The sequence below is a fragment of the Staurois parvus genome, unplaced genomic scaffold (genome assembly GCF_062004578.1).
Source record: "Staurois parvus isolate SC_StPar_1 unplaced genomic scaffold, SC_StPar_1.0 ptg000244l, whole genome shotgun sequence".
Lineage (NCBI taxonomy): Eukaryota > Metazoa > Chordata > Amphibia > Anura > Ranidae > Staurois > Staurois parvus.
Window position 1 is genome coordinate 1,182,323 of NW_028318040.1, and position 15,396 is coordinate 1,197,718.

At 42.5% G+C, this 15,396-nt stretch overlaps 1 protein-coding gene across 3 annotated transcripts in view; it reads right to left on the bottom strand.

Moving 5' to 3' along the window:
* Positions 1-4,686: 4,686 nt before the first annotated feature.
* The window catches only part of AIMP1 (aminoacyl tRNA synthetase complex interacting multifunctional protein 1), a 114,116-nt gene continuing 103,406 nt past the window's right edge, over positions 4,687-15,396 (bottom strand). For all 3 annotated transcript variants that reach the window (XM_089680501.1, XM_089680499.1, XM_089680500.1), the window contains 2 exons: positions 11,735-11,903; positions 4,687-4,944 (listed from right to left, as the gene is read on the bottom strand). In XM_089680501.1, coding sequence (XP_089536627.1) covers positions 4,778-4,944; positions 11,735-11,903 — 336 coding nt within the window. In that variant the 3' untranslated portion in view covers positions 4,687-4,777. The remainder of the gene's footprint in view (positions 4,945-11,734; positions 11,904-15,396) is intronic.

The following is a 15,396-nucleotide window of genomic DNA, read 5'->3' on the forward strand; positions in this document are numbered from 1 at the left end:
GAACTTGGAATTTCCCCAGGGTCTAAGGCAGAATAGCCACTATGTGTCCCATGTGCTCCCACTACCTACCTACCGTCTGTGATCTGCTGTTGGTGTGTGAGGATCTTCCCTGTGGGGTACTCTCTGAACGGATGAGGACTGACGGGGGTTCAGCTTGTCTAGTATGAAGGAATTGAAATAACACAGGTGCAAACAAAGTTTTTATGGCTGTGTCTCTGCGGTATTAAGCAACAGGTGAGCAAGCAAGCATACAGCTTGCATTGGCAACATAAAATGCCAAATGGAAGTGTACAAGCAGGAGTCTCCTATAGACACCATGTCACTAGCCACAGAACTTCCAGTGGTGAGGTAAAATAAAAGACTGTCAAACTTAACCACTTCAGTATCAGACACTTTTTTGCCCCCGTTCCTGCCCAGGCCAATTTTCAGCTATCAGCGCTGTCACACTTTGAATGACAATTGCCTGGTCATGCAACAATGTACTCAAGTGAATTTTTTTTTTCACACAAATACAGCTTTCTTTTGGTGGTATTTAATTACCACTGGGTTTTTATTTTTTTCTAAATAAAGAAAAAAGACTGAACATTTTGACAAAAACATGTTTTTGTTCCTGTTATAAAATTTTGCAAATAAATAATCTTTCTTCATAAATATAGGCCAAAATGTATCCTGCTGCATTTCTTTGGTTAAAATTACCCAGTTGTGCTCAAACATTTGCATACAATTGGAGAATTGTTATTATACAGTATAGTATGTACCATTTGTAACCGCTTGATGACCGCCCCATAGCAGATGTACTGCTACAGGGTGGCCACGCTGTGCAAAATCACGTAAATATATGTAATTATGCATTTCCATGTAGGGGGCACGCACCCCTGTACCCGCACTGCTAATTGTTCCTAAGGATGTCAATCGCCAGGTCTGGGCCAGGAATTAGTGACTGTCAGCGAAGCTGAGAAGGGAGAGATCTGTGTGTAAACAACACAGGTCTCTCTCCTGTCAGCATGGACATGCTGCTTTCTATCTGGTTACAGTGTGTGAAAAAAAATTTTAATTTTTAAATTTTTTTTTTTTTTTAGGATTTTTTTTTTTTTTTTTAAATGTACTGTGACCAGAGCAATACAATGTTACCATAGTAACACTGTACTACTCTAGGGAGGTGATTTTTTTTTTACATACTATGATTGCTTAGAATAGTTGTAATTACTGTCATAAGCAACCGTTTTTTATGAATGAAATCCATTCATTCAGTGTGTACTCTTGTGATTAAAGCAACCGTTTTTTATGAATGAAATCCATTCATTCAGTGTGTACTCTTGTGATTAGCTGTGATTGGCTACAGCTAATCACATAGTAAAGATAGGCTGTATTTGCCCTGTCTGTACCATGAGGTCACTGTGATCAAACTCAAAGTCCTACACAATGAATGGATATGAATGGAAGTAATTCATTGTGTACAATTGCCATGTGATCTGCTGTGACTGGTCAGATCGATGACATGGTACCGGCAGAAGCCTGGTACACCGATCTGTCATCTGTTGTGTCTGGCTTCCTAGGAAGACATCATGGGGTTTATTTACTAAAGCTGGAGAGTCCAAAATCAGACTCCCTTCTGCATAGAAACCAATCAGCTTCTAACCTCAGCTTGTTCAATGAAGCTTTGACAATGAAACCTGGAAGCTGATTGGTTTCTATGCAGAAGGGAGTCTGATTTTGGACTCTCCAGCTTTAGTAAATAAACCCCCATATGACATCCACCCAGGATAGCAGCGCTCCCGGCTGTCACTTGTCTACAGGCTGGGTGGGAAGCGGTTAAATACATAATAGTTATAATGTTACATATAAAGCCACATATAACAAAATAATAGCTAGGGAGAAAAACTTTTAAAGTGTGAATGACGCCATAACCTGTGCCTTGAAAAACCGCTTGTGTCTTAGCACTGCGGTGTGTCTTGTAGGCTATATGTAGTATATACTAATGATCCAATACGACATATACTGTAGAACTAGGATTCAAATGTAATGTACAGAGAAACCCTGTTTTACCTTGTCCACTTCACTGATTTAGTCCAGAGCTCACCCGTCATGATGGGCATACTCCAAGGGTCTTTAGAGTCTGGGTGCCATAGGAATGGACCACAGTCCTGACCCTTTATAGCAGCGGTTCTCAACCTGTGGGTCGCGACCCCTTTGGGGGTCGAACGACCCTTTCACAGGGGTCGCCTAAGACCATCGGAAAACACATATTTCCGATGGTCTTAGGAACCGAGACACCGCTCCTCTATCCATCTCCAGGTGTGGGCGGGATGACATGCCGCCCCTGTCATCTGGACACACCCCCGGGATCAATCCTCACCGGTGATTGGCCGCCGGAACTGTAGCTCAGGAGAGGCACACAGGCGACCAATCACCGGCAAGGAGGTGGAGCTTGGAGAGGAGGAGCCGAGCGGCACAGCGAAGATCAAGCGAGTGAAGAGGAGGAGAGCGGCCGGAGAAGGAAGACAGCTGACTGGTAAGTGTCTGTACCATGGGAGAGGGAGGGAGCGAGCGAGCCCAGGATGGAGCAGGGGTCAGCAAGGTAAGTATCATTGGTGTCAGTGGGAGGAATAGTGCCCAATCATTGGTGTCACTAATACCAACGATGGGGCACTATTCCCCCCACTGACACCAGCGATGGGGCACTATTCCCCCCACTGACACCAACGATGGGGCACTATTCTCCCCCCACTGACACCAGCGATGGGGCACTATTCCTCCCCCCACTGACACCAACGATGGGGCACTATTCCTCCCCCCGCTGACACCAACGATGGGGCACTATTCCTCCCCCCACTGACACCAACGATGGGGCACTATTCCTCCCCCCACTGACACCAACGATGGGGCACTATTCCTCCCCCCACTGACACCAACGATGGGGCACTATTCCTCCCCCCACTGACACCAACGATGGGGCACTATTCCTCCCCCGCTGACGCCAACGATGGGGCACTATTCCTCCCCCACTGACACCAACGATGGGGCACTATTCCTCCCCCTGACACCAACGATGGGGCACTATTCCTCCCCCTGACACCAACGATGGGGCACTATTCCTCCCACTGACACCAACGATGGGGCACTATTCCTCCCACTGACACCAGTGATGGGGCACTATTCCCCCCACTGACACCAATGATGGGGCACTATTCCCCCCACTGACACCAATAATGGGGCACTATTACTCCCACTGACACCAATGATGGGGCACTATTACTCCCACTGACACCTATGATGGGGCACTATTCCCCCCACTGACACCAATGATGGGGCACTATTCCCCCCACTGACACCAATGATGGGGCACTATTCCTCCCACTGACACCAATGATGGGGCACTATTCCTCCCACTGGCACCAATGATGGGGCACTATTCCCCCCACTGGCACCTATGATGGGGCACTATTCCTCCCACTGACACCAATGATGGGGCACTATTCCTCCCACTGACACCTATGATAGGGCACTATTCCTCCCACTGACACCAATGATGTGGCACTACTCCTCCCACTGCAAAATTACAGTTATGAAGTAGCAACGAAAATAATTTTATGGTTGGGGGTCACCACAACATGAGGAACTGTATTAAAGGGTCACAACATTAGGAAGGTTGAGAACCACTGCTTTATAGCATCTTGCAGCTAACTCACCAATAGTACCACATACCAAGGTGTGAGCTGAATGCAGGATTCAGTGCTTGAAGCAAACATTACAGGCTGGCTCCGTTGATGGGAGGTCTGGGTATGGTTCCCAAGATGGATATCAAGGGTAACTGATCCAGGAACTGCTAATGAGCTATGAGGCAAGAAGCAGTCAGATCTTAAGAGAAATGTCATTTGAAGATTAGAAAAAACTGGTAAAAATATAGAGCAAAACTTCTCTCACAAGAAAAGAGATCCTGGACGGACGCTGACAAAAAATTGGAGCCTCACATAGTGTGTGTGGTTACATGGATATACTTGGGGATGTTCCTTTCAAAGCTTTGCCAGTGTCCAATCACCTGAAGATAGCTGTATATAACCTTATAATTATAAGAACACATATCCCGTGTTCTGTATTGTATGATTTAAATATACCCTTTACCCCAGTATATGGTGACCTGCCACACCACAGGAGCTGGCAGTTTAAATAGGAGAGCAGCAAACTGTCTGATGTGCCCTGTACAATGTGAACTGATTGCAAATGGAAAATAAATATGAAGGTGTCAGAGAAATATATAACCTTTAATGAAGAGTGAATGTTTTAATAATGAATACCGTAAGAACCCTAGATGCCAGTGTGATTAAAGAAGTGTGGGACAGCTTCAGCTGTCTCCCACTAGCTTGAAGACCGAGAACTGAGCCAGGTGGATGGATCCTGGTATTATTGTCAGGATCCCAGTAAAGCCCGGAATGGCCCTGTGACATCAGCCGATGGCTGAATTTAGGTCTCAGAAGTGCAGAAATAAATTCCCTCCTATGACTCAGTCATACTTCTCTTTTAATGGCAGCAATCAGCCTTTAAGTGAGATGCCCAAACAAAAGCCTTAGCACTCCAAAATCCAACATACAGATAATATGTTGTGGTCTATAGAGCAACACAAGCCTAACCTGACTGCGTATATACTGTAACTCCATCAAGGGAATGTAAGACAAGAAAACATACAAGTTTTAATGAACAATCTGTCAGCCTTTATTGTAGTTGTTTTTGAAAGCTCACAAGCACACCATAAGTGTGCTTTACACAAATCCAACACTCCTTATTTAATACCGCTTCGAGACATGGTCTGAGCTTTGACCACCCCTTTTCCCTTCACTTCAAATGGTACTCCCTTGTAAGTTGCTACACATCCATCATTGGTCAGAAGGTCTGGTTGGATCTGTTCCCATGTCTTCTTCTTAGGATTCAGCTCCTTATCAGGCTCTCCTGGAAAAGCAATGGACAGTACACAGATTATGAACATTCTGCATTTTGTTACTCCAAATAAAAATGGTCGTACAGTAAAAGGAAAAACAGAAAAAAAAAATGCAACATATGTACTGAATAAATTTTACTCAACACAATGTTTTACAACTGGCAATTCTCCTTTCAAGATAGCAGAAATGTGACCCTAATGGTGCTGTGGGTCAAATGCTGGTCTATACCTAGTGAATAAGGGGGAGAGAACAATGTTCTTGGACAACTTGCCAGCCAGCTTGCCAACAACCGAATTAACCTTTCTAACAGTATGCGTTTATCACAGGGGTTTAGTTAGCACATATTTGCAAATACATACGTAAGCCCTATACCTACCTGTAAAAATCAGTAATTTGTCAAAAGGAGAATTTCCTGGGGTGAAAGCCTCTTGCCTTAGCCCTGGTTCACACTGATGTGGTGCGGAATTCGCAGCGGTTTCAGTGCAAATTCCGCACCGCATCAGAATCACACCCCGTTCATGCGAACTGCTGCGGGTGTGTATGTTAACAACACCCCAAAAGCGGTCTGCAAAACACAGTGCGATGTGCAGAATCAGATCGCATAGGTGTGAATACCTATGCAATCCGATTCTAATGCGGACCCACAAAAGGGTCCTACACGTTTTTGGTGCGGTGTGAATAGAGCCATACAAAATGTATGGCTCCAAACGCACTGCACACAAATCGCATGTGATTTGTACAGGAATGCGGTGTGGTTCATGTGCGAATCACATGCGATATACTGCACTGCACATACAGTTGTGCTCAAAAGTTTACATAGCCCGGGAGAAATTTTGGCATTGATATTGAAAATATGACTGATCATGCCAAAAAATGCTCTTTTATTGAAGGATGATGATCATATGAAGCCATTTATTATCAAATAGTTGTTTGGCTCCTTTTTAAATCATACTGATAACAGAAATCACCCAAATGGCCATGATCAAAAGTTTACATACCCTGGAATGTTTGGCCTTGGTACAGACACACAAGGTGACACACACAGGTTAACATGCCAATTAGAGGTTAATGTCCCACATCTGTGGCTTTTTAAATTGCAATTAGTGTCAGTGTATAAGTAGTCAATGGGTTTGTTAGCTCTTACGTGGAAGCACTGACTTTCACAATTTCTGCCAGGGTATGTAAACTTTTGAGCACAACTGTATGTGAACCCGGACTCACACTAAACAAAGTAAGTTTTTCACCTATGGTAATAGACCTTATAACAGTGGTTCTTAACCTTGTTGGAGGTACTGAACCCCACCAGTTTCATATGCGCATTCACCGAACCCTTCTTAATTGGAAAAATAAAATATGATTTTTAAAATTCAAAACATAGGTATATATTTATACATAGGTGCACAAAATGAACAAAACCGTTAAGAACAAAGAACAAAACCATTAAAACATGATTTTCACACAAAAACAAAAACATAATAATGAATATTTACTGCACGAATCATATGAGTCGGGTGTGGGTCTTCACCTCTGCCGAACCCGCGACAGACTGACTCACTGAACCCCTGGGGTTCGATCGAACCCAGGTTAAGAACCACTGCCTTATAAGAAATAGACTTCCAGCATTGTGGGAATAAAGGATTCAGAGATGTATCTGTCCCGCTGAACCTGGGCATAAAGGCTAAGTTCACCTTTTGCACAAATATAATAAATGCACTTTTTTTTTGCAAGTAACAAAAATGTGCATTTATTATTTTTGTCGGCAGGAGCCTGTAAAGCATTGCACCAGCGATCGCTGGTGCCATGCAGGTTTCTGCAGATCTATCAGTATATCTGCTTGCCCGTATGGGATATACAAGCAAGCAGATATATTGATGAGAAGATTCAATGAACTACTATGGTGCTCCACAGCGCCATGGTAGTTTACTGAAAACTACAAACCAACAGCCGCTAAGGCTGTTAGGACTTGCAGTTCAACCATTCATGTGAATGAAGCGCCCAGCACAAATGAAGCTCTGTGAATGAAACCCCGCAAGGCCGCACTGTGTTCAAATCTGACAGATAGTACAGAAAACTTCTCCCCGTACTTCTGTCACAGGGAGGGGGGCAGTGACACAGCATTGGGAACTTGTTACATTTTCACCCTAAAAATGGGTGGTAATATGTTCCCAAAGGTGAACTTATCCTTTAAGCAGCTATGCCATTAAAGCCATTAAACATGGAGTAGGGTGGTAAACTGTTCCTTGAGACAGAAGATCTGGATGATCTGAAGGAGTCCACAAAGTGTCTGCCAAGAATCCTATCAGGTTAAGGTACCACACCCACTTGGACCAACCTAGAGCTCTAAGGTAGCCCATACATTGATCTTTTATTTTAATTATTATTATTCAACCAGCAGGTTGAACGAAAAAAAAAAATCCAATTCCTCCATCCACACATTTGATATGGATGAAGAAATCCTCTTGCTGTGGTTATATATCCTGACAACGGGATGCCTTATCTGTAGTCCGAATACAATGATCAATATTGCTGGGTATAGCCGGTGGCACTGATCGTTTGGGAAAAACCTGACAGGCTGGTTGTACATTCGATCGATAGATCAAATTGTGTACAATCAGCCTACCAATACATGAATCAAAATTTGGCCAGTCCCTGGTGGCTTAAGGATCACCAGAACTCCCTCTATTTCCATCCTGCAGACGAGGAAGGTGTTTGGGGGGACCCATAAATTATGATACCCCGATCCCACTAAACCACCACTGCTTTAGTCAAAAGAACAAAAAAAGCACTAAAGTGCTCAAGTCATCATGTGTGTACAATGAGACAGCTGCACTCACTATTATTGGATAGGATCATAATAAAACAAACTGTGTTGCATTGTCTCATTAAATTATAAGCTCAAAAATGTGCAGCAACCTTTTTTTGGTATATATCACATAATCCCGCTTCTATCACCTTGATCAACAATGTGAACCACAGTGCTCCATATGCATAAGTGATAAATTAAAATAAAGTCAAAACGTATGTGAACACTGCAGCACTTCAAAAAGGTGTAACTCCTCAGTGGATTCACTCCATGAAGTGCTCCTCCACCTGCATGCCAAACTGCTTACCAGACTGCTAGACCCCACAGCCACAGAGGTCTAATAGTGCTTAGTGGTTTTCAGATAGCTGCTGAATGGCTGGATTGGACATTCCCCCATTAAAACAACCTTTGCTGGTCTCCAAAGATCAACAGCACTTGGCATGAAAGAGACACAGCACAACTCCATAGTGCAGTCATTTGTACACCAGTTTAAGGATAGGTTCTTACAAACATAAAAATGTCATAGAAGCGCTGCCCTTTCTTCAGCGGGCGTGATGCCTAAATCTTTGGGCGGATGGTAGGGAATTATGTGTTATATACTAAAAGAAGGCTGCTGCACATTTTTGAGCTTATAATTTAAAGACTGTGCAACACACTTTATTCATACATCTACTGATTTTGCTAGAGGATCCCTGTACCTACAGACAAATCTCTCCAGTTTGTTTTGGAATCTAGAGGCCTGACTGTCTACATCTGGAATCCCCCCACCTGTAACACAGGTCCAGAACATCTCCAGGTGTAGCGGCCACTGTCCTAGGTCCAGAATTTCCATGGAAGCCTAGAACATAAAGTGCCCAAGACAGGATCTGATCTACATGAGATATAAATGCAGACTGCGTATGTCACCCTTGAAAAAACCTGTGACCACCTAACATTATAATGTCTCAACAGGAAGCTTCCTGAGGATGACCAATCAGGTTGAAACATGTTGAGGCGTGGTTTATAGACCATAACAACACTTCCTGCAAGCCACTTCCTGTTTCGTGACCATCTTTACCCACAAATAAACAAACTATACACCTGGTGCTGGCTTACATCTTTTTACCCTTTCAATAAACGTGAATGGTTCTAAGCAATGAGATCTTCTCCCTGTCATCTTTCCTTTTGAGTGAATCTCTGACATCTGTGGAAGATCATCTGGAACACACAAGCTGTGGTGAAAACATATGGGGATGCCCTGCAAGTGCTATTGACCTAACTAGGGATAATTGGCCTATTACCTGTGTTGAGTGTTAGTCCTTGTGAGGAACTAAAGCACTTAGGAGTGAAGCACTGTCTCATGTCCATAGCAGCACAAGCAGTATTTCACATTGGTACTGTTAATTGGATTAGACTTTTTTTTATTCTATTTCAGATTTTGGTCACAATATTTAATGAATGCATTATAAAGTTAGGTGGTCACAGGTTTTTTTTAGGAATGACATGCGCGGTCTGCATTTATATCTCTTTTCAGCTATTTGTGCATTATTCAGCACATATTGGCAAATGCAGCAGTTACAGTTCGCTTAAGTGATTTTAATGCTTTTTCGTTTGATATGCACTGGCACATTTATAGTTTTCATTTATAAATATTTAGCACTGATTGTATTATCCAAGGCGCAGTGCTTATTGGTTTGATCTACCTCTCTTGCCATGGCAAGATTTCTGTTTTCTCTCTGATAAATGATGTATGCCACTGCCGTGGTGTTGTGCAGGGAAAGGGACAGTCAAGTTGCCCAAAGCACCAGAATGTTGATTGGCAGACAAGATGCTTCTGATGTCCAAGTACGCTGCTGCAACAGGGTGCCTGGGACTTCTATTCAGACTGGCAGGCTGGTATCCCTTGTTAGGATCTTTCAGAAGACCAGAAGAAAGGACTTTCCTTCCTCCAGAACCGGGTTCCTAAGATATCAAGCCAAGGGCAACCTGGTCTTTGGTGACAGATGAATCAGCTTTTCCCATGATAATGGAATATTATTCCGGAGTTAAACTGGGCATATGGGACTGCCTCAAGAGGAAGCTACCATCAGCCTCAGGGACCTCATCCAGAAACAGAGTCAGGCGACTCCCAGATTGAAGAGCATGAGGCTGGAATTGAACAGTTTGAAGTTTCACATAGGGAAGGAAAACTCTGGCTTGAACTGTGTCCAAGACTAGGCCAAGATATTCCAAGCAAAGAGTCAGATTCAGCACTGATTTCTGAGGTTTCAAGATGCATCAAAAACACTTGTTTTAGTCATTGTCCACTAGAATCTGTGCCAACTATTCCCTCAGCAGAAGGTCCTTCAGATATCCCGCAAAGAGAATGCCCTGAGAGCACAGTTAGGCCAAAAGGTCAACCACATACAAATAGATAGGAGACTCATTCTGGAAATGAGACAATGTCCAACAATCCATCAAAACGAGTGAAATGCAGCAGGCAAAAACTGCAAAAATGTTATAACTGAGTAATCATTAAGGTTATTGGGTTCTTTAGATATTTTCTTTGGACCACACTGTCAGGGTCTGGAAAGTTGCCATGATACCAACAGCTGACTGCAGGGCAGGGACTACTAAGATAAACAAGGACCTGTTTCCAGATGCTGGTCAACTTGGTCTTTAAACAGCATAATGTCCTCAGCAGGGACAGTCAGACAGGGTTTTTGAAGCACGCAATGTCTGGGTAAGAAACAGTTTACTTCTTGCTAAACATCTTCTCCCTCGGATATAGTTCAGCAAAACATTTCAGAGGAACAAATAATTTGTTAGAAGTAACCCAATCTTTGTACAAAATAGGCAACAAATACACTGGAAAAGTTCTGACAGTCTCTGGACCTGTAAGGGAGCCCAAACTGACCACAAGGGTGGTTTGAGACACAGGCAGGTTGATCCAGCTTTAAGCATGTATGCACCCTACATCAGTAAGGACCAAAATGGTATCCTGAAGCTTAGCAGTTATGCCAGCAGACTGAGGCTCCTCAAGCACAAATTCACCTAAAAAGCAATAGTAAAACTCCTCCTCAGGTAGACTGGAGGAGAGGGCGTAAAACTGGCACCTACATCAGTTTGAAAATGAAATCCTGCGTAGCATTAGAAAATTCCTCCCTGAGTGGAGGAGGGAGCTACACCTTTGGAAGGTAGAGAGGACTCTGAGAAATGTGTGGATTTAGGCAGGGGACAATAATCCAAGTTTTCAGCGTCAAATACTCTTGGAGGAACACTGCAGACCAGCCTGAAGCTGCTAAAGAAAAGCGAGTTGGAGAGGCCCAAGGTAATAGAGAGCCCCAGATGCAGAACCTAGTGAACATGTCACATTCCAAGCAATCTTCACCCCTATCACAGGCACACTCCTTAGGAAGTCTTAAGGGATCACAATCACAACTGTGACAGTGTCATGGCCCTTGACCTGTAAAGCACTCTTTGGCTTTTGGTAAACCTCAGTCGGTGGTCCCAGTTACAGCCTCCAAGGTGGTGCCAAGGATCACCTGATTCGGAAAGCTTCATAAGATGTCACAGTTCAGCAGCATAACGGAGAACCTTAAATGATAAAAGTAAACCTGTCAAGGATACATGGGCTTACTTTTCTGTAAAGAGAAAAGACATCCATCCTTCTAGGAAAAAGATAAAAACTGAAGCATCATGGGAGTGGAAAGGGTTATACTTGTCTAACCATCTGCCTCTTTTGTCAAATTCCTCCTAAAGGCAGCATTATAACCCAATATTCCTCATTCTACTGATCATGTGTCTTTTGATGAATGATTAAGAATTACATTTAATTTACAGAAAAAAAGAATGATTACCACAGTAAAGCTTTTGCAAACATGCCTGTGGTTCCACAGCCTGTATTTCTATTCTATAACAAGAATGACACCTGAGACTTCCCTCCTGCACTTATGAATAAAGTCCATAAGGTTATTTATAAATGATAGAAGTAATTAATCATGTCCCTCCCTACCCATTACCACAGTAGTTATGTTACCTGGGAATCCCTCAAAGGTAATTCTATCTCCAGGAACGGATCCACTGGGAGGGTCCAGTATTTCCACTTTTTCCGGAGAGCTTGCACACATAACCATGGCTTGAGAAAGGATCCCTCTCATTTTGGCAGGTTTCAAGTTACACAGTAGCACGGCCATCCGATTCTGCATCTAAAGTAAAAAAATTATCACAAAGGTTCATGACTTAAAGAAGCATCTGCCCAAGTTTCCTTCTACTATTTCAGAAAGCAACAAATGGGAATGTAAAGTACTGTAAAACTCCACTGTAAGACAAAATTTTATTTCACGTACCAGATACTGCTTATCTTTATGTAGTGTAATAAAAGAAACTAAGCAGAACAAAAATATAACCACTAGACTAAAATTCACATGAACACATCTAGCAAATGTATACATTTTGAAAATGTTTAAACAAAAGCAAACATCCTAAGCAAATGGTTTGTGTTTCACAGGTCCATAACCTGACTTTAAACCCTTCCCATATCAGGGCAAAAACGTACCACATATTGTTCCTTTTACATACTTTGCACATCTGTCTCATAAGCAGGTGTATACACTTGTAAAGTAGTGATAAAAAAAAAAAAAAAAAAAAGAATGTACCACTTTTCACTGTCGACATTTTTCAAAATTATTACCTGTACCAATAAATAGGAGAAATAACCACAGATGGATAATAACATGATGACGTGATACCCCTAGTTATAATTATAAAGCAGTGCAGTGCTATAAATACCCTATCCGCATAACTAAATAAAAAGACCAATAAATAAACAACATATGGTGCTGTGAGTCCTCCCAGTAATATAGATCCGTCTTGTTATGTGAAAAACACACACAGAATTCATGCAGGTGCTCCCAACTTAAACGTGAATCCACAATGACAGGGGTGCCCCCTCACCTTCCTGCCCAGGCCCCGCAGGACCAATGAGCCAGACAATTGCCTCTTTTGATACCCCTAGTTGCCCTCAAGCGTTGTACTGCCAGACACACTTAAAGGATAGGTTCACCTTTTTAAAAAAAAAATGCACATTTTTGTGGGTAAAAAAACAAGGGGGGAATTATTTATTATTTACAGGAGCCTGCAAAGTATAAGTGGATCAGGGTGCAATGTCAGGCTCCTGCAGACACTTCCTCCAGCTCTCTGCCTGTACCTCTGTACAGGCTGTCAGTTAGAAAGCTAGAGGAAGTATCAAAGGACTATGAGTGCACCTATAAGTGAGAACTACAAGGCTGTCTGCCATGGTGGCAAGCGGGACTTGTAGTTTATGAATTCACAGAGTGGTGGAGCCCCACACAGCCGTGCCAATTTTAAATGTGACAGCAGCTGTGGGGGAAAAGGGCCCCTGCATACTGTCACAGGGAGAGGGGTTACTTAGGAACATGTTAACTTCTAAAAAAGGGTGTAAGATATAACATGTTCCTAAGGGTTAATGTAGCCTTCAGTACACATTTTTGCATCATTACACATGTGTGGTTATAGGACCACTCATTTTCTCTAGAGGAAAAGGAAATCAATACTTCCATAATTTACATTATCGAAGGTATGCACACATTGTTGGTCTTTAAAATAGAAGTATGGGATTTAGAAAAAAAAAATGTATTTATCCTCACCTAGGTGGATGCAGCATCGATCCCCTCTGCACTGAGAACTGAGTGATCAGCGATCTTTGATCGCTCAGTTCTCAGCATTCCGGTAGAGAGCCAGGGTCTGTCAATCAATGGCTCTTTGCTTTTCCCCTCCAGTGCTGGGCTTTGTAGGGGAGGGAGAGACTAGCTCAGGCTCTCAGAGGATCGCTGAAAAGCTGAGGCATGTGCCAGTCCAGGCTTCTGGATGAATCCTGATCATGTGGCTCTGTGACGCGTTGGCTGAAAACGGATCACTGGAGTGCAGAACTAACTGTACTCCTCTGATCCATAGGAGAATTATATCCAAAACATCTGTGGCTATACTTCTCCTTTAACCACTTCCCGACCGGCCGTTGTATATAAACGGCCGGAAGGTGGCACTGCAGGGTCGGGTGGCCGTCTATAAACGGCCTCCCCGCACCCTGCTTGTGCGCGCTCCCTGGGAGCGCGCAGCACCGCGATCCGGTGCCCGCTGTGTCCTCCGGACACAGTGAAACACCGATCGTCGGACGGGACCTCTGTACGAGGTCCCGATCATGTGATCACTGATTGGCCAATCAGTGATCACATGCAAAGTAGTAAGCAAGATGTCACTTCTGACATCATTGCTTACTATGTGTGAAATCTGTGAATGATCACAGAGGTCACATGGTACAAGGCTATTCACAAAAGCCTTGTACCATGTGACAAGCTGTGACCAATCACAGCTCACTCAGTTCTTCTCAATGAGTGCAAGAATGCACACAGAGAGAAAGAGAAATGATTGCTTTTACATCCTATATGGGTGTAAAAGCAATCAGTGTAAAAAAAAAAAAAAAAAAATCTTCATCACCCCTCACAAGTAGTACAGTGTCACCATGGTGACACTGTACTGCTAGGGTGACAGTATGTAAAAAAAAAAATAAAAAATAATAATATAAAAAAAAATAAAAATGTAAAAAAAATGTTTAAAAATTATAATTTTTGCTTATAAACTAATTTGGATTTTTTTTTTTTTTTACTAAAAAGATAACGGAATAAATTTTGGCTAAGATTTATGATGAAATATTATTTATTTGCAAAATTTTATTAAAAAAACACTTTTTTCAAAATTTTTGGACATTTCATTTACATAGCAAAAAAAATACAAATCCCAGTGGTGAATAAATACCACCAAAATAAAGCTTTATCTATCTCAAAAAAATGGTAAAAAATTCATTTGGGTACAGTGTTGCATGACCGCGCAATTGTCATTCAAAGTGTGATAGCGCTAAAAGCTGAAAATTGCCCTGGTCAGGAAGGGGGTAAAAGTGTCCGGTCTGGAAGTGGTTAAATAAAAAAGGGTCTCTTTTTTATTTTTCTAGTTTTTATTTTTCAGAAGATGTCTTTTTTTCTGTGATTCCCTTACACCATAAACTGCTTTGCCCACTTTTGCAATAAGCAAAAACCATTAGTTTTTTTTTTACTATCCAGATGTAAAAAGCTCTTCTCCATACTGTGATTCCCCTTAGGATTCTGAAACTCACTAACTGTAAATGTTTAATGTCAAATCTCCTCCTCCCACCATCTCCAGATCTCACGTTGAACAAAGGCTTACTAATCTTAGGACTCATTCACATCTAAGCAGCTTAGTTCATCAATGTAGCGTATGATAGTCAAAAACTGGACCACTTTAACGGTTAAAGTGTTACTAAACCCACAACAGTAAAATCAGTTTGTATATGCAGTAAAGTATGCTTGTTATACTTACTGTGGAAACAAGGTTATTTCTCCACATTGTGTAAAAAGGATGTTTGATTCGCTCTTCTCTGATCCTCCCCTTCTTCCATTGTCCCCTAAATATCTCCTGATTAAACAGAGGTTTGGAGTCACTCTGCACATGCTCAGTTTGGTGTGTATTGCTAGTGAGGTTTGTTTTCTTGAGAAAGTGCATGTGATCAACACTGTCCAGACAGAGGTCAGGGGTCCTGCATCCTTCTAGAGGAGAATGAAAACTCCTCCTACAAGCTTTAACCAGTGCTCTGCAGGAAACTGATAG